We start from the raw sequence: 24872 nt of genomic DNA on the forward strand, positions 1-24872 counted from the left end.
CCATTGAAGTTGAGCCTAATTTGCATAGCAGTCAAGCTATAATTTGCTTGGAAGGCTGCCTCTTCACTTTCACAATGGCTCATTACACCTATGTGAGCTGGTTGGACATCCACTTTCAGTACCATGCGTTTAATATGGACTAGGGCTCCTTTTTTCCATTATGATAGCCTTCATTCATCTGAGGATGCGTTCCACAAAATTTTGCACAGTGACTGTAGTCAGACACCTTATGTCAGCTGAGAAGGTCTTGCTCAGGGTTGTTCTTCCAGTTCCTAAAAGTAATTTAATGAAGTTGCGGTCAAGACTCCAAACTCCTCTACAGCAAACACACAAGAACATAGTGTTGCTGAAACATAAATGGGTATTCTCAAAATTTTCGAAAATGCCTTTATATCCTAAAGAATTAACATTATCCTTTACTTGAAATAAGGAACTTTGGTCAAATCAGAAAAATACAGTCCCGTACCTTTATCCCTCCTCCACCAAACTCCTTCAGACTGCCACAAAGAAATATGATTAATTTCTTCAGAGACTATCTTTCTGCTGCCCCAGAGTTCAGAGGTAGCGTGCTTGACACCACTCTTGGCATCTCACATGGTTATTTGGAGATTTTATGCAGCTGCTTGAGCATGGAAACTCATTTCATGAAGCTCCAGATGCATAGTTCTTAGGCTGGTCTTACACGACTGTAATGCATTTGCGGCCCACTAGTTGCTGATCATCAACTTACACTCCGCAGATGTCCGTGAGCTGCCGCAATCGCCCATAGAGTTCTATGGGCGTGTCCGTGCAGTGCCGTGAATTGCGGCCATTGCGGACATGTTCCAAAAAGTGCGGCCCTCGGTTGCGGCCCGGCACACCATGGATAAAATATCCGGTGGTGTACGAGGCCGCATTGACTATAATGTGTCCGCAAATGGTCCGCAATTGAAAACCCTCAATTGCGGACCATTTGCGGACTTAAACTACGGTCGTGTAAGACCAGCCTTAGTCTAATAATACTTCCAGCAAAAGTTGGGAAGTCTATAGTATGTGATGGAACAAAGGATAGGCAATTGACATCCTTAATCTTTGAGGTTCCATGGTCCCTTGTTTGGCGGCTATCCTGGTCTTACTCCACATCACATTAATAGCATTTACAGTTGTCCAGGGCAGCTGTAGCAGACTAGAAATTTCATTACCTGGCTTTTGGCAAAGGTGGCATCCTACAACAGTACCACATGTAAAGTCTGAACCATCATATTACCAATGTTTGTTTAGCCTGATTTTATTCACCCGTTTGCAATAGGCATTTATGAAAAACCTAAACGCAATACTTGGTAGGGGTACACTCCATATAGTATGCTTTATAATGCTACAGTACTTCATTTGTGTGTGCAGAGCAGGGGTGGATTTGGCATATCTGGGACCCTAAGCAAAGTTATGGGCCCCAGTAGTCCCCCTCAGTGCCCCCACACATAGTATAAAGTCCCCTTACAGTGTATAGCCCTCCTAATGGACTGCGCACCTACCTGTCACATCAGCTGTAAGGTTACTGCCATAATGGAGTGGGTTCAGGAACTGCTGCATGTATTTTGGGCTTAAGTGAAAGAGAGGTTAGTATTAATATCAGCCATTACATATTAAAATGCAATTGCTTAGGTTGCATAGTAGGTATGAACGCCAATGCAGAGCATTACTGTATCCTCATCTACCACCATACACACACTAAATGTTGGTACCCTTAGGGGCATGAAATGTCATACATAGGAGCCACATACAAGTTGTCACCCTTCTCTTAGTGGTGAGGACTGGTAACATTTTAAGGACAATCAGAAGAATTTGCTTTATATTAAAGAAACAGAGCACCATTGCCTAGTGCAGACCTGGGCAAAGTCCGGCCCGCGGGCCACATCCGGCCCTCTGACTGATTCAGTCCGGCCCGCACAGCTTTGACTAGGGGGCGTGTCTAGGGGGGGCGTGTCTAGGGGGGGTGTCTTAGTGCCGGCCGAAGATGGAGATGTGGAGCGTGTCATAAAGTACTGAGAGATGTAAGGTGAGCTGCAGGGGGGAGAGAGAGAGTGTGTGTATATGTGTGTCTGTCTATGTGTGTCTGTCTATATGTGTGCCTGCCTGTCTATATGTGTGCCTGCCTGTCTATATGTGTGCCTGTCTATATGTGTGTGTGTCTATATGTGTGTGTGTCTATATGTGTGTGTGTCTATATGTGTACCTGCCTGTCTATATGTGTGCCTGTCTATATGTGTGTGTGTGTCTATATGTGTGAGTGTGTCTATATGTGTCTGTCTATCTGTGTGTGTGTCTCAGTAACCTAGAGGCAGAGATGGAAGGGGAATGTTATACTAGGGCAGAGATGGCAGATGGAGGGGGGGGACATGAAACTGGGGGAGAGATGGAGGGAGGACATGAAATGGGGAAAATAAAGGGGGATATGAAACTGAGGGAGAAATGGAGGGGGGGGGACATGAAACTGGGGGAAGATGAAGAGGGCACAGACTGGGGGACATTAAACCGTGGAGGAAGCTGTAGGGGGACCTGTCTGCCTCTAGTTGCCCCCAGTTTAATGTCACCCTCCAGCTACCCCTACGATTTATTGTCTGCTTCCAGCTTCCTGATTTTAATGTCCCCCTCTAGTTGCCCCCAGTTTCATGTCCCGCTCCAGCTGTCAATTTATTGCCGCCCTCCAACTACCCCCCACTGTTTAATGTCCCCCTCCAGCTGCTCCAGTGTTGTGTCCCCTCTAGTTTCCACCAGTTTATACTGGGGCACCAGGTGAGGGACTTAATACTGTGGGACAGTTGGAAGGGAACATTACAATGTGGGGGCATATAATGTACGGGTGACTGTAGGAGGATTATACTGTGTGGGGGCACATGGAAAGATGATCGGGAATGGGCGGAGTCAACATAGAAGTGGGTGGAGCTAAATTTGTTGTGGCACGGCCCTCTAGCATAGTTTCAATTTCTTATACGGCCCCATGGGAAAATTAATTGCCCACCCCTGGCCTAGTGTATGCAATAGAAATGCCCCACATTGTGTAGATAGATATAAATGTACTTCCATTTAATAATCAGAAAAATGGAGGAATGCATAACATTAGGACAGTGATACTTCTACAACATTCCCTGCTTTCAGTGTTTTCTTTTTGTGTATAATTTTCTTGATATGAATCCATAAGACTGGAAGAAACGCATTGTCAGAGAATAAACTTGTGGTCCATTGGTTTGAAATAAAAGAACTATATTTTCAGCTAAACACAGTGACATTACCCACATTGTACTTAGTGGTTTCCTCTGGTCCGACTTCAATGCAAATCTGAAAATACAATACCTATATATGCTAAATGACATGGAAGGGTTGAGCGATATTGTGTTTTGTTGGTTTCTGAAAACCTCAGATATTCTATTTTGTCTGCTCCTGTATCACAGGATTCTTGGAAACTCTAATGGATATTCTCTAGTTCTGCAACTGGACCTATTGTTCAATTCTGCTAATGAATCATGTCCTGAAGAATCTAGTGTTCTTGATATCAGATATTGTAGTTGTTTTGGATACCAGATGCATTCTAGTGTTGTATTGAATACACTATACACATTTGACAGGCATTACACATTGTCAAGCAAAATATTTTCACCTGTAATTCTCATCTTCAGATTGGATTACTGAGTAGTGAGGGGTCAGGGCCAGACTACGCAGCCTGACCCCTGATATAAAGGGGAGGTCAAGCTTACACAACAGGAAAGGGAAGGATTCACAAATCCTGATATGGTGTATTCCTGGCTATAATAGAAAAAAATGGTGGTTACTAATCCCAGATCATAAACAACTGAGCACAAATTGTCATTGCAAAATCATAGAGCATGGATACAGTCAACAATTAAAGGGGTTGTCAAAGCCCCTAGGCACTTTTCATTCTAATCATCTGTGCTCAGAATAGGCTACCAGTACCTGATCTGTGGGAGTCTTATATACAATATTGTCTTCTGTATAGCTTCTAGAGCACAAAGGCAGCCAGGTGTTGAACCTACACTGATCAGATGCTGGTGGGCTATTCTGAGAATAGCCAGGACACCCCCTTTAAAATCTTCAAATGTCTTTAAAAATGTCTGTTGCTCTCATCCCTCATAGGATGAGAGCAACAGACATTACAAAGAAGAGAGTGATGGATGGGGCTCCTTCTGGAATCCGTTACCATTGACTCTAATGTAAAAAGCTTTCCTCCATCATGTGTGTTTACTTTTGTAGCAGAAGGAAAAGTCCTATGTGCACATGCAGTAGTGTGAACGTCCTCTTACTCTCCACCTTGGCAGCTAAGTGCACTGGTATCTCTACAAATCAACTCTACATAATATGGTTCCCTTTCTTTTCAGTTTTTTATTTTTAAATGGCTTTTTCATTGATTTTCAAATTGATCAAATACAGATATGTATCACACAAAACTATTGCATGGAATAAAGTATGCATGTGTTTGTGATGCCAATAAGTAACAGTCAAGAGGAAATCAACAATGTTAAAAGGCCATTTAGGACAACCCACCTGGCTGGAGAGGGAAAGTCCAGTGATAGGGTATGAATACAGTGATTCATAAGATGAGGTCTAATAATGAAAGGGGAGTAAAGTATAGGGGAACAAGTGGGTGGAAAAGCGTGGTATGCAGAATTTACCCTGCCAAGAAAGCTAGGTGGGGGTTAAATGGAAAGCAGAAGCTGATTTGAGGGAGATGGGATAGTGTATTCCACCCATGGTGACCAAATATGTAGGAATTTTTCATGTTTGCCTGAGAGAATAGAGGAGAGTTTCTGGTTAGTCAAACACCAATTCAGCTGTGGCTTCATATCTGAGAAGTTTTAAGTAGTTTTTTCCAATTTTCATATGTTAATGAATATTAATCTCTTATCAGATCTCATACTTTAGGACATGACTACACTATCTGGCGCAAATCCCCTAGATAAGGGCACCACCTGCAACAGTTTTGTGGGTAGGGAAATACAGCATGGGCTATCCTGGTAGGTACTAGATACCATATGAATAGTATTTTAAGAGGTTTCTAGCATAAGAGTGTTTTGGGTAGTTTTGCATGTTGCTTCTCAGATCTGGGACTATACTGTACTTCAGAAAAAGTAGAGCCCACGTCCGCTTCCCATTTAGAAACATAAGGAAGTTGAGTATGGTAGGACGAAATAATAAGAGTAGACTAGTTTTGTGATATCAGTCTTTTGGCATCTGGTTATCTAAAGCAGTACTTTTCAGAACTTGTAAGTCTAAGGGGGTAGGTGGTGTTCTTCAGGAATCCAGAGATAGAATGTTGTAATTGTTAGTAGCAATATTGTTCTATAGGCAGAAGATTATAATAATGTTGTAGGGAAGGGAGAAACACCCGTGTATGAAAGAAGATATGTCTTGGTTAGGCCATTATTGGTTAAATTGATAAAGGTCTGGTGGGGGGGGGGGGTCTCAAATCCAGGGGAAACATATGGTTTCTTGTAAAGGATAGTAAAGGTAAAGGAGTGGATGGATATTAATTGCACTGAGTATTTAATAGAATCCCAAATTCTATGGCCTCATTCACATCTGCATTGGTATTCCGTCCGAGGGAGTCCACATGAGGACCCCCCCGAAATGGAATACCGAACACAACTGTAAGAAGTGTGCCAGTGAAAGCACACAGACCCCATAGGTTATAATGGATCCGTGTGCTTGCTGCCTGATCTTTGCAGGGATCATGCGGACAGGAAAGTAGTTCACAATCTACTTTCCTGCCCGCATGATTCGTGCGGGCAGTATGCTGCAAGAACGTTGAATGGCAGAAAGATATTTGATAACTGCTTGGTAGTATTTTGTTAATTTGGGGGTTCCAAAGTGCCATTTTAAATTGTACCTGTAGAGTGTGGATCACGCTATTTGTGGAATATAGTCCTTCCATAGAAAACAGAGTGCAACACTTTCTAATGTCTGTAGGAGAGGGCTCTGAAAAAATATAGAACCTATGGTTAGAAGGTAATTTTAATTGAATTATCACTCCCTATCCAGGAGATGTAATAGCAGCTCAGGCTCTCCAGAATGAGTCTAGATTAACAGAGAAAAGGTAAGTAACTTTGGGAGTAAAGGGTTGCATAAGAGTTAGTTTAAAAAAAAACAAAAACCTAGATAATCCAAATATTCTGGACACCATTGAAAAGGATTATAAGATTCTATCAAGTAATGGTTTCAGGTAGCAAGATTATGTTGAGTGCTTTAGACTTTGAGTCATTAATGGTCAGACCCAATTCTGATTCCAACCTGGACAGCTCACAAAAGTGGCTAGGGAGGGTAGTGTGGAGAGAGGACAATCGTAGTATAATAACCTATGCAAAAATGCAGAATTTGTGATGAACAGTAGAAAGTTCAACTCCCAAGACATCAGATATGTTGCATAATCTGATCTCTAGTGGTTCCAAGAAGTGGCATTAAGGGGCTTTTTTGCCATTTTCCCCAGTTACGCTAGGTTCACACCTGCGTTCAGGGTCTCCGTTCTGTGGTTTCCGTCTTCTGCATGCCAGCAGACGGAAACCATAGACCGGGTCCGGCCGTGAGCGGCAGTGAGCGTTTTATGCTCTCCGCCGCGAAACCGTTTTTTTAAAATCCGGACACAGAGCACTGCATGTCCGACTCTGAGTCCGGATTACAAAACCCGGTTTCGCGGCGGAGAGCATAAAACGCTCACCACCGCTCACGGCCGGACAGCTTTCTCACCCATTCAAATGAATGGGTGAGAAAGACTCCTGCAGGTTTCCGTCTCCTGCTCTGTTTTATGCAGGAAACGGAAACCTGCAGTACGGAGAGCAGAACGCAGATGTGAACGAGCCCTGAATAGGAAACATGTCAGAACTAAAGCCCTTGTAATAAATAAATAAATAAATAAATAAATAAATAAAGGCTTGTGGAGTTAGTATAAAGTAGTTCTAGCCAGGTTAGAAATGTGGAGTCCCCAGGATTGTATCATGGATAGATAAGGTCATGCAAGTGTAGAGTTGCAAAAGTGAATCAGGTGTGTCATCTGATGAATATTATGGGGAGACCATGCAGATAAGGAGAAAAATTAAAGTCTATGACTCATGCTGAGTTTATGAAAAGGATGGGTGGATGGGGGGAATGGTGTTTCTAAGTCAATGAAATCGAGAGTTTATTATTTAGCATATAGTATCACTGGTAAGGCCAAGGCGGAGATCAAGTTCAGTCCAAGCCGGGAAAAGGACTTGGCAATCCATCACGGAGAGATGTCATTTTGTGATTGCTTTCTAGTTCAAATTGTTTTGTCATCCGTGAGTGTTCACGTCAGTCTGCAGTTTGAATAAGCTGCTCACACAGCAAGGCTTTATGGGCTTCCCACATTGAAACTGTAGAAGAGCCATAGAAACTATTAGGAGTGAAATACTCTTCCAGTTGGGCACGTGTCACCACCTTTGGGATGGTCAATATATAATCATTAAGGGTCCAAGTAGTGGAGGGGGCTTGGCCAGGGAGTTGTCAAGTGTGTCCTATAGTCTGAGACCTGGGGTAGCAGGGAGGCAGGGAGAAAGATTTGGTCTAGTCATTTCAGCATTCTTCTAAAAAATAGACTTCCAGCACTAGAAAGATAAAGATATGCTTAGTCTGACATCTATTCATGTGACAGTGGAATTTTAAGTGTAGGTCTAGGAATACCACACCCATTTTCAAAAGAGAAAGGCTGTAATTCAGGAGTAGTGTGGTAGCACAGCTGGAGTATAACATATACAAGGAAAGCTGTATTACAGGATATTCCAAGAATCAGATGTAAAAAGCAACATTTGTATTTGTATTTGCAAGCTTCTATTACATACCTTTTCAGTCTGGACATTTCCTTTTCAATGAAGGGGAGTCTTACTATTGAGATTTACATTGTTAAACCACAAAATAAGTCAGATCATTTCCTTAATGCAAGCTTTCAGATGACTTATTAGGATATGTTGTTATACTGCATGTATGTGCATCACGAGTAACTCTTATCTATTGCCATTATGTCACTTGTATGTTGCATGTTACCGGTATTCCCTTTTTCAGGCTCTCTAACTTTCTTCCTAACTGAGAAGCAGCATGCAGGGCATTATAGTACTGATATGAGTAAAGCTCTTGGATGAGATAAAAAAGTTTATTGTAAAGCTATATGCACACGACCGTCTGTATGTAGCTGGGCCATGGCTAAACAGCATGGTCAGCACATGGATAACATCTGTATGCAGCCTGTGCCTCCATGACCACATTTACTGCTCGCAGAGACCACAGGTCGCAAAATGGACAGATATAGGACCTGTCCCGTGTTTTGCCCTGAGCTCACTGCCACATACATGGGTCAGTTATAATATATGGGCATGTACGTGACTATAGAAATGGGTAAGTGGAAAACATGGCTAGCACACTGACAAATCACACAGTCATGTTCATGTAGCCTTAGCTGCCGCGGCCACTCTGCCTGTATTTCCATGCTTCTATTTCATTCTGTTCTCCTTACTCCTTAATCCAACCCTTTCTATAGACATCAATGGATATGCGGCATCTAATGCTTCAGTCAGGTGGCTGTACATCTTGGGATATTTCAGTGCATTCAACAGAGATTTCAGAGTGAATATCAGGATAGAAATGCAGGATGAAAAGAGCCTAATAAGTGGAGAAAGAAGACATTTATCTTTCATCAGATACTGTATATTACAAAGTCATAAAAGTCTCAATGCCTTGAAAAATTATCTCTCATTATTCTGACATTTGGCAAATATAAATAATCTTGGTAATCCTAATTGACATAAAATGGGAAAAGTTTATTCTGATTTCATGTCAGATAATGAGAAAAGAATGCATATGTGTCTTTTATATAGTGTACTAGCAGTTACCCACGACTTCGTCTGCGGGTTGGCGGTGTGCTGAACCGCTTATATTTCTTGTCCTCCCATGTCTGCCTCTAGTTTCTTGGCCCCCCATCTCTGCCTTCAGTTTCTTGTCCCCCCATCTCTGCCCCCAGTTTCTTGTGCCCCCATCTCTGCCCCCAGTTTCATGTCCTTCCCTGCATCTGCCCCCAGTTTCTTGTCCCCCTAGCTCTGCCCCTAGTTTCTTGTCCCCCCATCCCTGCCCACAGTTTTCTTTCCCACCATTTCTGGCCCCAGTTTCTTGTCTCCCTGTATCTCTGCCCCCAGTTTCTTGTCCCCCCACATCTCTGCCTCTAGGTGCTTGCCCCCCCCCCTTCATCTGCCATCAGGTGTTTGTTCCCCCATTCATCTGCCCCCAGATTCATGTTCCACATCTCTGCCCCCAGATTCATGTTCTCCATCTCTTCCCCCATATTCATGTCCCCTCCATATCTTCCCCCAGATTCATGGCCCCCCATCTCTGCCCCCAGATTCATGGCCCCCCATCTCTGCCCCCAGATTCATGGCCCCCCCATCTCTGCCCCCAGATTCATGCCCTCCCATCTCTGCCCCCAGATTCCTGTCCCCCCATCTCTTCCCCCAGATTCATGTCTCCCCATCTCTGCCCCCAGTTTCTTGTCCCCCCATCTCTGCTCCCAGCTTCATTCCCCCCCCAACCAGCACCTCGTCCCCAGTGTAGTTGGACTCACCCTGCCACGCTCCCATGCCGCTCTTTCCCCTCGCTTGCTTCACATCGGTGTCGGGCGGCTGGCTGCGTGTGGCGTATAGGAGGCAGAGTGAGGGCCAGCGTCATGTTGCTATGACAGCCGGAGCCTCGCGCTGCCTCCCTGGCCTGTCAGGCGTGCGCTTGTATTGCAGCCTAGGCAGGTAGACTGCAATACAGGCGCCGGTATTGAACAGCGCATTGGCGAATCCCGGCGCCTGTACTTCAGTGTACCTGCCATACGCAGCCAGCCGCCCGACACCTACGCGCAGCGAGCAAGGGGAGAGAGCATTGGGGGAGTGTGGCAAGGTGAGTCCAACGAAGCTGGGGCATGAAGCTGGGGCATGAGGCGACCCCCCCCCCCTCCGGGGCACCCCCTCCCCAACCCACTGTACCCGCTGCACTGACCTGTGGTGTGTCGGGTGCAGCAGCCTCCTCCGTACGCGAGCTGTGTCGGGGGCCTGGTGTATCTGCGGCGCCGGGAGCATGTGGGCTGCCGCCATCTTCCTCCGTCTTTCCTTGCTGAATCGGCACGCCCACATTCAGCCCACAACCTATGGTGCCACAGCCCTGGCTCCAGAGCCCGCCCACAGCCTGCCATGCACCAATAGGAGGTGCATGGACAGACCAGCGCTGGCAGAATGCCAGCTTCTACAGCCCGTGCCGGAGGAATCTTTGGAGGGTCACGGTGGCGATTTGGGGTGAGTGACCCACAATTAAAGTAGCCTACTACCTTTTCCTGGGAAATATGTAGGTGTGTGTGAAATTTCCCCAAAATCCATTCAGCCGTTTGGCTGTGATTGAGGAACAAACATCCAAACACACAAACTTCCACCTTTATAATATTAATAGGATGTAAACTTCTGGTTTCAACTGTATATACACTATTAGATTTTAGCAAAGTTTGTTGAAAAGTTAGTGACCTTCCAAAAACAGTGTTCATTGACATCAGTGATTTCATTGTTACATCCCCTGGTGTCTGAGGAGCACCCTGTAATAATCCCTGATACTGGACAAATATTATATTTATTCTCTATATCCAGTCTAGGAATCCTTGCTGTATGCAATAATTCAGGCCACCAGACTGATTGTCATGAGGTTGCCAGATTTAGTATCTGTAAACTTTATGTACAACATAGTTGAACTTTAGATACTAAGTTCCCCATTGAAGTGTGGACTTACCATGCTTTCCCCAGTATCATGCTATGGACTGTCTTGGGTTTTAGGTGCTATTGCACAATTTCCAGGACCCACATTGTTTACTGGTTGTGTTCTCATTAGTTCTCATATATTTCAGAACTATTTATTTTATGATCAACCCCCAGGAGCAGAATATTTTCCTTGTTCAATATTCAGAGCTATATCTTATAACAGTTGAATTCTGGAAATTTCATAATTAGTTCCTGAAGGCAATAAGTGCTGGATATTGCCAGTAATCCATTACTGCCACCCACCTACTACTCATGTGGAGAATCCATTCAGTTTTCCATTGGCCAGTAAAATTTAGAATTCTTCTGTGCCAACAATGATAACTTTATGATCTATTTAGCGTTGTACTTGGCATAGGGTATTGAAAAGCTGGACTATATTATAATACAATGTGCTGATTGTATTAGAGTCTGATAGAACTTCAACAATAAGTGCTACTCAATACAATGATCCATGACTTGTGGTTGGAGTACTTATTCTTTAAATAGAAGGTTGACCACTGACCAGTTTAAGCTTTTAACTAGGCCAGGGGCACATTACTAGCTAGCTGTTCTAGTCATTAAATCTTGGAAAATAACAATCCTTAAAGGGCAAATTCAGAACAGACAACATGAAGGCACAAATCATACCACAAAGGTATAAAAATTCAACTTGCACTGCTATCAGCTGCAAGACATGCCAGAATGACTCTTCTGTGTGAATCCATATTCGACAACTGCACCTATCAACCAGGATCAATGTGAGTTGCATTTTGTTAGAAGATTTCTATCCATAGTGTATTAATTCCCATATAATAGTAAATCAGTATTTACTCAATGCTTGGCACTATGTTTCTTTTACTTAATGGGATATTGGCATTTCTTTTTACCTTCTGGGAAACAAATGTAGAATTGACACCAGCGATCGCACTCCGTTTGGGGATTCTGTCCCCGAATCAGCTTGAAAAATGCTGAATTTTACTGGTGGAAATTGGGCCGAAACACGACAAACCCCATTATAGTCTAAGGAGTTGTTTTCGCGGGTAACCGCTTTTTAAGCGGTTTGGTTTCCGTTTTTTGGGTCCTTAATTGGACCCAAAGAACAGAAACCCAAACACTAGTGTGAACCTAGTGATATACTGTATTGTTTATCACTTATGAACTTTTTGACTTGTTAGTAAACTCTCTCTGGATCTGAATGTGTATGAGTTTCTGACCAGAAGCGACCTCTGGTGAAAGACTCCACTGATAATATAAGAATACAGAATTATGCCTTGATCTATAACTGTAATGCATAGGATGAAAGTAATACCACAATCTGTAGTCAGGCCATAGCACCATCTACTGGAACATTTAAGGCACAATTCACTGTTTCAAATTCCACACAAATTTATAACCCAAAGTGCTTTACAAAAAAGTTATTTCTTTTAAGCTCTGTACATTTATTTTAACTATAATGGTATAGAATACAAGTGTCACCATTGAAAGGTACATGTTTTATGTACACAGCCGAATTTCACTGAAGACTCAGACTGGGCCTCCGGGGTTGATTACGTAGTGGGCCCCACACCTTTAGGATGCCCCTTGCTGCTTTTCTTTACCAAACTTAGGAGCAGCCTAATGTTTTTTTTTATTAGCTTCTACCTATTGGAATAATTGAGTATAACTTTATTTTACTCCCCTGGGCCTCCACCTATTATACTCTAAAGTATGAGGAGACCCCAAACTTTTGGAAAGATTTATCCCTACATAATTAAAAAAGGGGGCAGTAAACTGTGTGGGAACCAAAAAGAAGAGGGCAATATTATGTGTGGGTGCCTAAAAAGGGACAATACACTGTGTGGGGGTCAAAAATAAGAGGGAAATATAATGTGTGGGAGCCTAAAAAGGGACAATGTACTGCGTGGGGGTCAAAAAGAAGAGGGTAGTATTATGTGTTGGGGACCAAAAAGATAAAAAATTACAGAGAGAGGCGAACAAATTCATCATAAACCGAGTTCGATCTGCAAATTCCAAATAGTTTTTTTATGAAACCAAATAAATGCCAATTCATCTTGGATGAACATAGATGGCCACCGCTACGTGCTGAGCCAGAAATGCAGAAGAGACACATTTGTATGAGTCACTGTGTGACAGTCTACTACCACCTGACATCAGCTGACAGCCTATCAGCCAATAGATAGTGGTAGATGGACACTTTACAGTGCTGATGGCATATACACTATATAAGGTGCTGTATGTTGGAACATGAGTCATTACAGTAATGGTTGAGAAAGTGCAGGGCCTGTGTTTCATCTCATTACATTATGCAGGAAAATTCACTTCTGAAAAGCTTACAATTACAAGAAATAATTAGAAATAGGAGAATTAAGTCAGATATAAGCAAGGGAGCATATTTGTGCTACTGTATACAGAATATTTAAACATACTTTTTAATGGACACTTAATCTTTTGTTAGGTTTTTTGGCAAGAGTTTTTTTTTTTTTCATTAAATACATACAAATTGCTGTTCTAAAAGCAAAGCCCGCACAAATCTAAAAACAATATCCATAATTTAAGCATTTTTTTTTGTTGTTTACCAATTTACAGTGTTGCGGCCTGCCCTAATTTGAAAAGAATAATCTTATTTAATGTTTTTTTTCTCTATTCACCCAATACTTGATGGAGTGTTAATCAAAAAAAAAAAAAAAAATTCTCTTCTTATGCAGTCACATGACTTGTCCTATTCATTTCCTTTGGTAGGAGGAATGAAACAGAAAAGCTTGACTTTTAATCCATGTTCTTGGTGAACTCAGCATAGTAGAGATGCTGGCTGGCTATATATAAATATTATGTTCAGTAATATAAGCAAAATATACAATTTACTTCCGTTCTATCTTAACAGGGCAGATCTTCTCTGACACATGAAAAGGAACGCTTTGCCCATTCACATGCTGAAATGAAGAATTTGGAGGACGTGGTGAAAGATATCAAACCAACCGCTCTGATAGGTAAAAATCTAATTATAGACCCATAGACGGTTAACTTGCTTTTACCTTGTCTATTTTCTATTCATTATGAACAATCTTTTCCTTCAGGTGTTGCAGCAATAGGTGGAGCCTTTACTGAGCAGATTATAAAAGACATGGCGGCGTTCAATAAGCGACCCATAATATTTGCACTAAGCAATCCAACAAGTAAAGCGGAGTGTACTGCAGAACAGTGCTACCAGCTTACTGAGGTACCGCTATATATTAGCTTGTCTTATATTAGTTCATGCCACTGATGGAAGAGAGCAATAAAATCAGGAATACCTAAATGTATCTGATATGTAGACTAAATCTTCCCTCCAGTCCACTTTGCTTTGCACAGTAAGTAAGCTCTTAACTTGTGGGTGTCATCATAAATGTAAAGTGGTGAAAAAACATATTTAGTCATCCACCAATTGTGCAAGTTCTCCCACTTAAAAAGATGAGGTTGGCCTGTAATTGACATCATAGGTAGACCTCAACTATGAGAGACAAAATGAGATAACAAATCCAGAAAATTACATTGTCTGATTTGGCAAGAATTTATTTGCAAATTGTGGTGGAAAATAAGTATTTGGCCAATAATAAAAGTTAATCTCAATACTTTGTTTTATATCCTTTGTTGGCAATGACAGAGCTCAAACGTTTTCTGTAAGTCTTCACAATTTTGGCACATACTGCTGCTGGTATGTTGGCCCATTCCTCCATGCAGATCTCCTCTAGAGCAGTGATGTTTTGGGGCTGTCGCTGGGCAACACGGACTTTCAACTCCCTCCAAAGGTTTTCTATAGGGTTGAGATCTGGAGACTGGCTAGGCCACTCCAGGACCTTGAAATGCTTCTTACAAAGCCACTCCTTCATTGTCCTGGCGGGATCATTGTCATTCTGAACAACCCAGCCACGTTTCATCTTCAGTGCCCATGCTGATGGAAGGAGGTTTGCACTCAAAATCTCACAATACATGGTCCCATTGATTCTTTCACATACACGGATCAGTCGTCCTGGTCCCTTTGCAGAGAAACAGCCCCAAAGCATGATGTTGCCACCCCCATGCTTCACAGTAGGTATGGTGTTCTTTAGATGCAACTCAACATTCTTTTCTCCTCCAAACACGACAAGTTGTATTTCTACCAAACAGTTCTACTTTGGTTTCCTCTAACCAGGTGACATTCTCCCAATACTCTTCTGGATCATCCAAATGCTCTCTAGCACACTTCAGACGGGCCCGGACATGTACTGGCTTAAGCAGGGGGACACGTCTGGCACTGCAGGAGCTGAATCACTAGTCATGTTGGTCCCAGCTCTCTACAGTAAAAAGATAAAATGGGAGAGACACCGAGCGCCAATATAGTGTAGTAATTATAAACACTCTTGGTGATGATATGTAGTTAGTCTCTTACCTATTGGTGTTGTGAAATAGTCACAACTCCATATGAGCATATAAAAGGTGTTATAGCAGCAGCTCTTTCCCTTACACTGTGAAACAGCGTGATACAATGATAGGTGAGGAATCACCAGCTCTCTACAGGTCATACACTAGGTCCCCCGTGTTGTTCTGGGATTTTTTTCTCACTGCTTTTGTGAACATTTTGACAATACGGGGTGAGATCTTCCGTGGAGCCCCAGATCGAGGGAGATTATCAGTGGTCTTGTATGACTTCCATTTTATAATTATTGCTCCCACAGTTGATTTCTTCACACTAAGCTGCTTTCCTATTGTAGATTCAGTCTTCCCAGCCTGGTGCAGGGCTACAATTTTGTTTCTGGTGTCCTTCGACAGCTCTTTGGTCTTCTTCACCATAGTGGAGTTTGGAGTGTGACTGAGGTTGTGGACAGGTGTCTTTTATACTGATAACAAGTTCATACAGGAGGCATTACTACAGGCAATGAGGGGAGGACAGAGGAGCCTCTTAAAGAAGAAGTTACAGGTCTGTGAGAGACAGAAATCTTGCTTGTTTGTATGTGACCAAATATTTATTTTTCCACCATAATTTGCAAGTAAATTCTTACAGAGAATGTGATTTTTCTGGATTTGTTTTCTCATTTTGTCTCTCATAGTTGAGGTCTACCTATGATGTCAATTACAGGCCTCTGTTATCTTTTTAAGTGGGAGAACTTATTTTCACGGATCCCTCATGGACACGAGTCTATTGAGGCATCTGTGAAAATGGCCCCAGAAATAGCATGTTAAAACAGCAGTTGTGTGAATAGATCCATTAACGTTTATGGGGCTGTGTGCTGGCCCTTAATACATACAGCTGTGGTAACCATTTGTTTGAATGAGTCCTTATATATCTTATCAGAGAAAAAAATGCATCTTTCTTCAGTTATCTGGTTCTTTTTCTACTCTCTTTCTCCCCTGCGGGACTGACTTTCACTCTGCACTCTCTGCTGAATTCCACCACGCTAGAGCAATATGGACAGAAGCTCACAGAGGTGTCATATTATACCTGTGCATAGAAGTCTTTTGTGATGGGAATGGGAAGAGTGAGCAGAAAGCCAGTTAGAGAGAGGAGAGACAGGACATAGACACTGCTGCAGATTACAGAAAGTATTGTTGCTTACTCCAGGTGTTTATTCACATAAATACAAGTCTGTATTTCTTTATAATATCTCTATAATATCACATGTGATCCCACATATGCTTCTGAGTAAGGGAAATAAAGTTTTGGAGCCTCTACTTTCTATGGCACACATCGTAGCAGCTAGTCTCTAACTACCAGCTCAGGGAGAACAGGGAATTGGAGAATAAAACTAGTGAAAAAAAACCTACAACATGTAAATCACATAATGGGCAGAAATAGTGTTATTACTCATGTATATATACTGCACTATTGATTTATGCAAAGTTTGCTTAAGAGTAAAAGGGGTATTCCAATAACCATAACAATTAAATTTGTAGATAATTAAAAGTGAAACATTTTTGCAAATATAAGTAATTAAACATTTTGCAGAGTTTTAAAGATTTTCTCTAAATATCTTGTGGTCACAGTCTTGTTGTCTTGATCGGTTGCCAGTGGATACGACCATGAGTTCAGGGACAGAAAATCAGCAATGATTTCCTTATCCTGGCCAAGACATCTTCTGATACATGTAGTGTTCCTGCCTGATAACCCAGGTACAATAAGAAAATCATAGCTGGGTTCCTGACAAGTCCCAGACCATAGAAAGTTTCTGCATTAGTGGTTGTATCCATTGGCAACCGATCAGGACAACAGACTGTCACCACTAAGATGATTAGAGAAAATCTTTAAAACTCTGCAGAATTTTTAACTACTTATATTTGCAAAAATATTTAACTTTTAATTATCTACAAATATAGATATGATTATGTTCATGGGAATCCCCCTTTAAGTACACTTTAATGTTCCTGCTTTCTCTTGCCACTTGAATGACGTGGGAATACAGATTATAATGAAATAACAGATGTTACATCTTGGCATTTCATAAATCTCTGTTAACTACAGGGCCGTGGTATTTTTGCAAGTGGAAGTCCTTTTGACCCCGTCACACTCTCAAACGGACAAACACTGTACCCTGGGCAGGGTAACAACTCCTATGTGTTCCCGGGTGTTGCTCTTGGAGTTGTTTCTTGTGGTGTGAGACACATTAGTGATGAAGTCTTCCTGACTACTGCTGAGGTAAGCAATACCCAGGTTGTGACATGAGAGGTCACTGACAGCACGCAGAATTATTTTAAGCTGCATTTCAAGTCATAAAGTGAAACTTCATTTTATTCTATTAAGATCATTTTTTCCTAGCAAGTAGGTAACATATTTCCCCAGCAGAGATGCCTTATGTTATGTTTTCCATTTCAGTGCCGAGCAATTCCCATTCCAGTTTTAGATTTATAATCTCCAGCAAGAGTATACATTGCACAAATGGTATAAATGGTTAGCTGAATACAATGTCTTGTGTGAATAAAATACATGCCGCTAGCTCAGGGCTACAGAAAAACCTCTTATGTTACTGAAGTCCCATTGCAAAAAAAAAAGTCAAACTAAAAGAGTAAATGTGAGAAATTGGATATATATGTTGGATATGAGTTAATAGTTACTCCATTTTTCCATTTTATATTTATAGCAAATGTCTCTCATCACAATGATATCTATTTCCGTTTTTTATCCTCTCTCTGTATGGTGTTGGCCGGTCATTATAAAGTTTAAGCAAAGCGATCATGGCCTATGGGAGGGGGATATCTACTCTAAAGAGACAGTGGGTGGCTGGGAATCAGGTAGACGGAATTGCCTTCAGTATGTAGGGATGAACTGTTTGTGGTTCCTGTAGAGACCACACACTGTCAGGTGGCTGCAGGTCACAAACATATTGTAAGAAAGTATATTTTTAGAAGGTTTTACAACCCAAATAAAAGCTCATCCCAATGAAGCTCTGCTGTAATACCAGACACAGCCTATGAATGACTGTGATGCTGTTTTTGGAAGAAAAAAGCAAAAACACTTCGGATATATAAAATTTTGGGAATCTAGGGCAATGGAGCCCTAAAATTATTATTATAGTCAAGTTATGAACTAGACATTGTATTCAGAAAAAAACAAAATGGCAATTTTTTTTTACTGTAGTGTGTTCCAACAACTCACTGCGAGACAGGAATGTCATGTCGACTCACATGCTTGGGTGATGGTATGGTGTAAAGCTTTTAATGTTTGAAGGTCATCTGGTAGGATTATTCACGAGAATAGCTGTACCTTCTGAATATGCCAGGACAGCGGTATGTTAGAAATAACTTTAGAAGGATGTGCCAGGATTTGCTTTGGTTGCCATGCTCATGACACTGAAAAAGGCAAGAGCTGGCTTGGGATATAGGAAAAACCGGGTATCATGTCTGGACCAGACTCTAGGGAGTCCCACATAATCTAATGGGATAAGCAATCATGGAAGCTGCCAACAAAGATCAATGAGATGAGCATTAGGTATCGTAATATTGAACAAATGTTCAGTCTTCAGTGTTTTGTCCAGTTTTAATAATGAGAAGAATCTGTCTGTCCATTCAGTATTTTATGGTGTCTTTGAGCTCTGCTGTTATGTCAGTTTTCTTATTGCTTTGTGCTTCCAGCTAATGATAGGCAGCACGTGCACATCTTGGCTTCCCTACAGCATAGTTTTCTTCAGTATGCATTTTTAAGAGGATTATCTATGAAACTAGTTGGGCATCCAGACCGCTTTGCCAAAACTATTTCATTAGTTCATAAAATCCTTGACATTTTCCTTTTGTTCTGGTTGGTAAAGCTCATAAAAACAGGGAACGTTGCTTGTCATCGCGGTGAAATTGTCTGCAATTAGTAGGTATTACAGCTTGAAATACCTTACATTTATCAACCAGAATCAAAGTTACGCTCTGTTTTATTTGGCTTTGGAAATGAACACCTGAATGGCAGTCTTTCTAGCTGACAATAAATGGACTGTTACTTCAATGACGGGGGCTGAAGAGGTGGCAAAGCATGATTGGGCATACAGTCTTATTGGCTGCAGGATGAAATCTTCACTTACACATAATTAGTCTAAAAAAAAGTCCTCAGGTTGTTACTTGTAGACAATAATGGTGAGAGTGCAGCTTTATAATGTGTGAATAAATGCACCATTTATCTCAGATCACATGAAATGTGGGCTATTTATTCAGTAACTTATCCTTCAAAGTGCTAGTATGTGGCCATTCCTCTAGATATAATCATATAGAAGGGGATAGAAACCCTATATTCTATTATATTTGACACAAAACTGGTATTACTTATAGCACAATGTATGCTAGCTTACAATAAAAGAATAATATGGTGTGGGGGACACTAAGAGGCCATTATATTGTGTGAGAACCAGGACAATAACAGAGCATTACAACCCATTTTGTGGCCCCCAGACTGTAAAATACCCCCTAGTACCCCACACACAGTGTTAAAGGGGTTGTCCCATCTCAAGGATCCTATATATACTGGTAGATTATGTAAATTGAAGACTTTTCCTAAATATATTGCTTTAGAAATTCTGCTTTGTTCTCCTAGTATGTCACCTTATTCCTCCCATTATTTACACTTTGTTGCTATAACCACGGACCTGAGAGATAGGACAAGTGATGTCACTCACTCACCGCTCTTGCCAGCTTCAGCTAATTGCACTTTCCTTATAAAGCCCAGTCTGTTATCTCTCTATGTAAACACACAGATAACTTGAAGCCTGTTCTATACAAGAATCTGCAGATTATCTGACCTGCAGAAGTGTTGTTTGCCCTGTTCAGCAGGAGGGAGGAGGGGGAGAGAAATATAGGAAGTGAGAAGCAGACACTGCATACAGCCTGGCTGAAAGGCTGAGATGGGAGAACCCCTTTAAGCATGCTTAGTGGGGCCCACACCATACAATAAGTAATTTTCACAAAGCCCCATTCCTATAGAACTAGTCTCTTCAGATCTGTGCGGTCTCTAGTTTGGAGCAGCAGGTAGGATGATGTCAGACAGTAGTGGAGGTAAGCGGTGAATGATGAAGCAGGGAGCGGACACAGCTGTTATTCAACTCTATCTGTATCCTCAGGGCAGACAAGGATATACAACCTGCTCCCGGGTTCAGCCAGGTAGTGTCAAGACTGACCCCCTGGATCCAGCATAGAGATATTCAGGACAATGAAGCATTGGTCCATGATGATATGCTGGATATGCTAGTGCCCTAAATTTACCTGACAGGTTCCTTTTATTATATGCATTAATAATGTACAGTTGTAGATATCTAATATGTGAGAATATAAGGTGTTATACTAATTTTAACTCAAGGATTTTTTTTTTATCCTTTCTTTTAAAAAGGTCATAGCGGAACAGGTGTCTGATAAACATTTGGAAGAAGGACGTCTCTACCCACCTCTACAGACAATACAAGATGTCTCAGTAAAGATAGCTGTTAAGGTAAGCTAAAGTAACGTGATGGTGCAGTATATCATATTTAAAGGGAATGTGTATTCAGAAAATGATATGTTGTTTAAATGAATTTTTATATTTTTATGTTTTATATTATTTGGTAAAATTTTTGGTTATGATTTTTTTTCTAATATTCCTTTCTGTACTAAAAAAATAAATTATTGAAATCTTGCAGTTCTCTCACAGACCACTGAGCCTCATAATAGACTGACACTTCCTGCTCTGTAGAGATCACTTTTTAGTAGCCATCTCATTGGAAGGTGATCCCTATATATAAATGATAAAGGGTCACACCATTCACAAAAGATGATGGTCACAGGTCACAGACTGTGCCTAGAACACTCTTACAAAAAAACCTCAGTGGGACAGATTTACCAACATTAGAATAGAATACGTAATTAATTCCAAAGGGAATAGACAGTGTAAACATAGACTAGACAGTTTAAAGAGGACCTTTCACCACACCAAGGCTGTGCATTTTTCTGCACCGTGTTATAGGTGCTGCTGCACAGACTCTGGGGCACTTTGAATTTTGTCTTTAGCCCCCCTCGTTGTGGAGTTCTGAACCCGACGACGCTGGTCGTCTGTATTAGAAACTTCATTTGCAGAATCCATTCATATTTCATATTTAGCTGAACATTAGGTTAAACACAACATTGGCATCTACAAGTTGTCATCTCAGATCCTCCCTGAAACACTTAGGTACAGTGGCGTAACTACCGTGGTAGCAGCTGCCACAGGGCCTGGGACATTAGGGGGCCCGGCGACAGCCGCTACTGCTGCATTTTTTTTTAAAAAAATTTTTAATAGGCCGTTACCGGCTGGAGTTACTCCAGCAGCGGGCCCCACAAGCACTATTATACTCAGGGGTCTTTTCGGACCCCCGTGTATAATGATTGGAGGCCCGGGAGAGGTAAGGGAACATAAAAAACATTGTTACTTACCTCTCCGCGATCTGGGCATGCTTGCGTGACGTCATGTGACCCGGGACCTGCGTCCATATGCATCACGAAGCAGGCCCCCGGTCACATGACGTCCCAGAAGATGGCTGACAGCGGCGGAGAATGCAGCGGAGCCGGGAGATAGGTAAGTAACAGTAGTTTTTTATGTTTGCATCCCCCTCGGTCTCCGATTATTATATTCTGGGGTCTGAAAAGTCACATTGCCTGATCTCAGATCAGACCTATTAAAGTGAATGGGCTGAGCCATTGCACACATGCATGGCACTGTGCTTGGTAAGGACTGAAATAGTAGCAGTGCTCAACCAGATGCTGTAGCCTCTTCAAATAGATGATTGTCTGGCAGCCCGTGTATCAGACGCCTGTCAATATTTCATTGATGATCCATCCTAAGGATAGGTCATCCATTACAAAGCCTTGAAAATCACTTTAAGGGGCTGACTGTCTGCATTTCTTGTTAAATGGGTTATCAATCATAGCGTTACATCATTGTTAAGAAATTTGATTTACATTCACCAATATTCTGTTGATCCCATTCCAATGCTTACCAGGTGCCCGCTGGTCTCTTCTTCCTAGTCCTGTGAAGCAGAAACAGTGCCTGAGGACACAGCTACTGCTTCATATAGCCCATCTGCGGGGCTTTTGGGTGTTAGACCCCCAATGATCTTCAGTCCTCTAAGATCAATCTAATGATCTTCAATATCAATCAGCATCACATACTAGTAAAGATATTTAGAGAAGTTGATTTGACTTTGCAGGCCATTTTTAGCTATAATAGATATGTGTAAATAAACTCCATTGCAGATGAATCACAAGAATGGGGTATTTTCCAATGAATCTCTTTCAGTGTGTGATGTAAGTGTATACTTTACTCTGCTGGATGTTTGATCTAACACCATGTGATGGATTAATCCTTAGCAGAAGTCATAGATCATTTGTTGTTATGATGGATGTTATTTTCAAAGTTTATAATCCTTTATATTTTCAGATTGTAGAGAATGCCTACAAGGATAATACAGCATCTGTCTTCCCAGAGCCCAAAGATAAGGAGGCATTTGTCCGTTCCCAGATGTACAGCACAGACTACGACCAGTTTGTAGTGGATTCCTACTCCTGGCCTAAAGAGGCAATGAAAGTTCAGACTGTCACTCTCTAGACACTATACCAGCAATGCATTACATGGAGTTTTCTTTCTGTGAAATATTAAAAAAACCTTTTGCTTTTTACAATGATTTAGTACTGAAACTGTTAATTTTATATAACCTCACAATTTTAATAAATATGCAATTCGGTGCTTGCAACTTTTCTGAGATTCCTTTATTCCACATTTCTTTGCTGAAATATGAATCCATAATATAGATAGAAGACAGAAATCCATCTACTGAAGCCTTGCTGTGGTGCAGTATGTGGGAACACACCATGCTACACAGATATACTGTACATATATACTGCATTTATATTAGCCCGATCATTGAGCATGTGATTTTTATTTTCAAACTGACCAAAGTCTGCCAAAAAGCAGAATGGCCACTCTGAATACTTTTAGTCAGTGGTCTTGGGGTATGTTCACACAGAGTTTTTTGCAGGCGGGTTTTGCCGTAGAATCCACCTCAAAATCTGCCTGCAAAAATGGTTCCCATTGACTTCAATGGGAGTCGCTCGCTTTTTTTTCTCCCCATTAGCTAGTTGTGGAGAAAAGAAGCGGCATGCCCTATCTAGCCGCGGATTCCATGGCTGAGTCAGCCACGGTGTTCCTGGCTCGAGACACTCTCCTGTTTAGGCCCATTCATTCGGGCCTAATCAGGAGCGGTATGCCACGATGGAATGCTGATGCTGCATCGGCATCCCGTTGCGGCTAACCGTGTGGAAAGTTCACATGGCAGAAAAGGTTTCCGCCACCTTTTCCTCCATGTGAACATACCCTTGGCTTGCCAGATTATCCCCTTATGGCCATTAGCCTTTTGGATCATCAGCCAATTTACACAGCCTGACTGCATTTAGTTTGTGTTATGTCTTTTTATTATACAAGCAATAACTTTTGTCTCTCAATATTGGTCTGAAAGTGGCCAACCCCTTCAAGCAGGGCTCTCTTTTTTTCTAAGCCACACACTTTTGTCAAATTTGTTCAAAAAAACTCTAAAACTAGTTGCACCTAAATTACCTGTTTTATGCCAGAATTCAGATCCTATCCCCCCAAAATGTCTGTATATTGTAAAGTTGTACAACTTTTTATTATACAGGCAATAACATTTGTATTTCAATATTGTTCTGAATTTAGCCAACCCCTTTAAGATGTGACAACATACACCCCAGTTGAAGTAAAATGTGTCCGTTCCCAAAGATGTCCGACTTTTCAAGCGGACAGCAAAAACCTACATGTCGGGTTTTCCTGTCCGCTTGAAAAGTTGGACATCTTTGGGAATGGACAGTCAAGGACACCCACGGACAGTAAAAGAACGCACCCGATGTCCATTTAAATCAATGCAAAATGTCACGGACACAGCTAGTGTCCGCTCCTAATGTCCGCACAAGATTTTGCACGGACATTAGCAGCGGACACTAGCCGTCGGACACCGACTGTAGTGTGAATGCCCCCTTAGTTTGCACTGTCTATTAGTGAATATGGGTTATTATTGTACATCTCAAGACCTGCATCTAGGTAGACTTTTGGATACCCGAAGAAGTATATCCAGTGCTGATCAGAATGAAGAACCACTACAGTTAGTAAAACACATTCTCCCAGTTTGTATAGTACGCTGCAATTAAAATCAGTCAGTGACAATTCCATGCACATCTGTTTAACAGGCCAGTTGTATCATGTCTTCAAGCTACACCCTTATACAATTCCCTTTCTGTAAACACATTTGATGCTTTGTGAATACAGGGTGTGTTCTGCATTCTAAACATTTTATAAAGAGTAATAAATGTATTTATATTGTGTAGCCCACCCATTTAGAAAGCAATGATGCAAAAAATAAGCAGGAAATGCAGTATAACATTTATACTTTTCTCCTAGCAGAGGTCAAGAACTATCCTACCAATGTGTCCTTAGCCTCTCCTGATACTGTATTTTACTGTTATTATATAGTGCATACTCCTAAAATAGGAGTTAAAGGGACTGTCGATGATTTTTATGACCTATCCTTAAGATAGTTTATTGAGTTGATATAGATACAAATCAAC

At 41.6% G+C, this 24872-nt stretch overlaps 1 protein-coding gene across 1 annotated transcript in view; it reads left to right on the forward strand.

Moving 5' to 3' along the window:
• The window catches only part of ME1 (malic enzyme 1), a 193499-nt gene extending 170505 nt beyond the window's left edge, over nucleotides 1–22994 (forward strand). Inside the window, exons 10-14 of the mRNA XM_075268253.1 lie at nucleotides 13693–13798; nucleotides 13886–14028; nucleotides 17284–17457; nucleotides 20620–20718; nucleotides 22678–22994. Of these exons, the coding sequence (XP_075124354.1) occupies nucleotides 13693–13798; nucleotides 13886–14028; nucleotides 17284–17457; nucleotides 20620–20718; nucleotides 22678–22845 (690 nt within the window). The 3' untranslated portion in view covers nucleotides 22846–22994. The remainder of the gene's footprint in view (nucleotides 1–13692; nucleotides 13799–13885; nucleotides 14029–17283; nucleotides 17458–20619; nucleotides 20719–22677) is intronic.
• The last annotated feature ends 1878 nt before the right edge of the window (nucleotides 22995–24872 follow it).

This window comes from Leptodactylus fuscus, chromosome 3, assembly GCF_031893055.1.
Source record: "Leptodactylus fuscus isolate aLepFus1 chromosome 3, aLepFus1.hap2, whole genome shotgun sequence".
NCBI lineage: Eukaryota > Metazoa > Chordata > Amphibia > Anura > Leptodactylidae > Leptodactylus > Leptodactylus fuscus.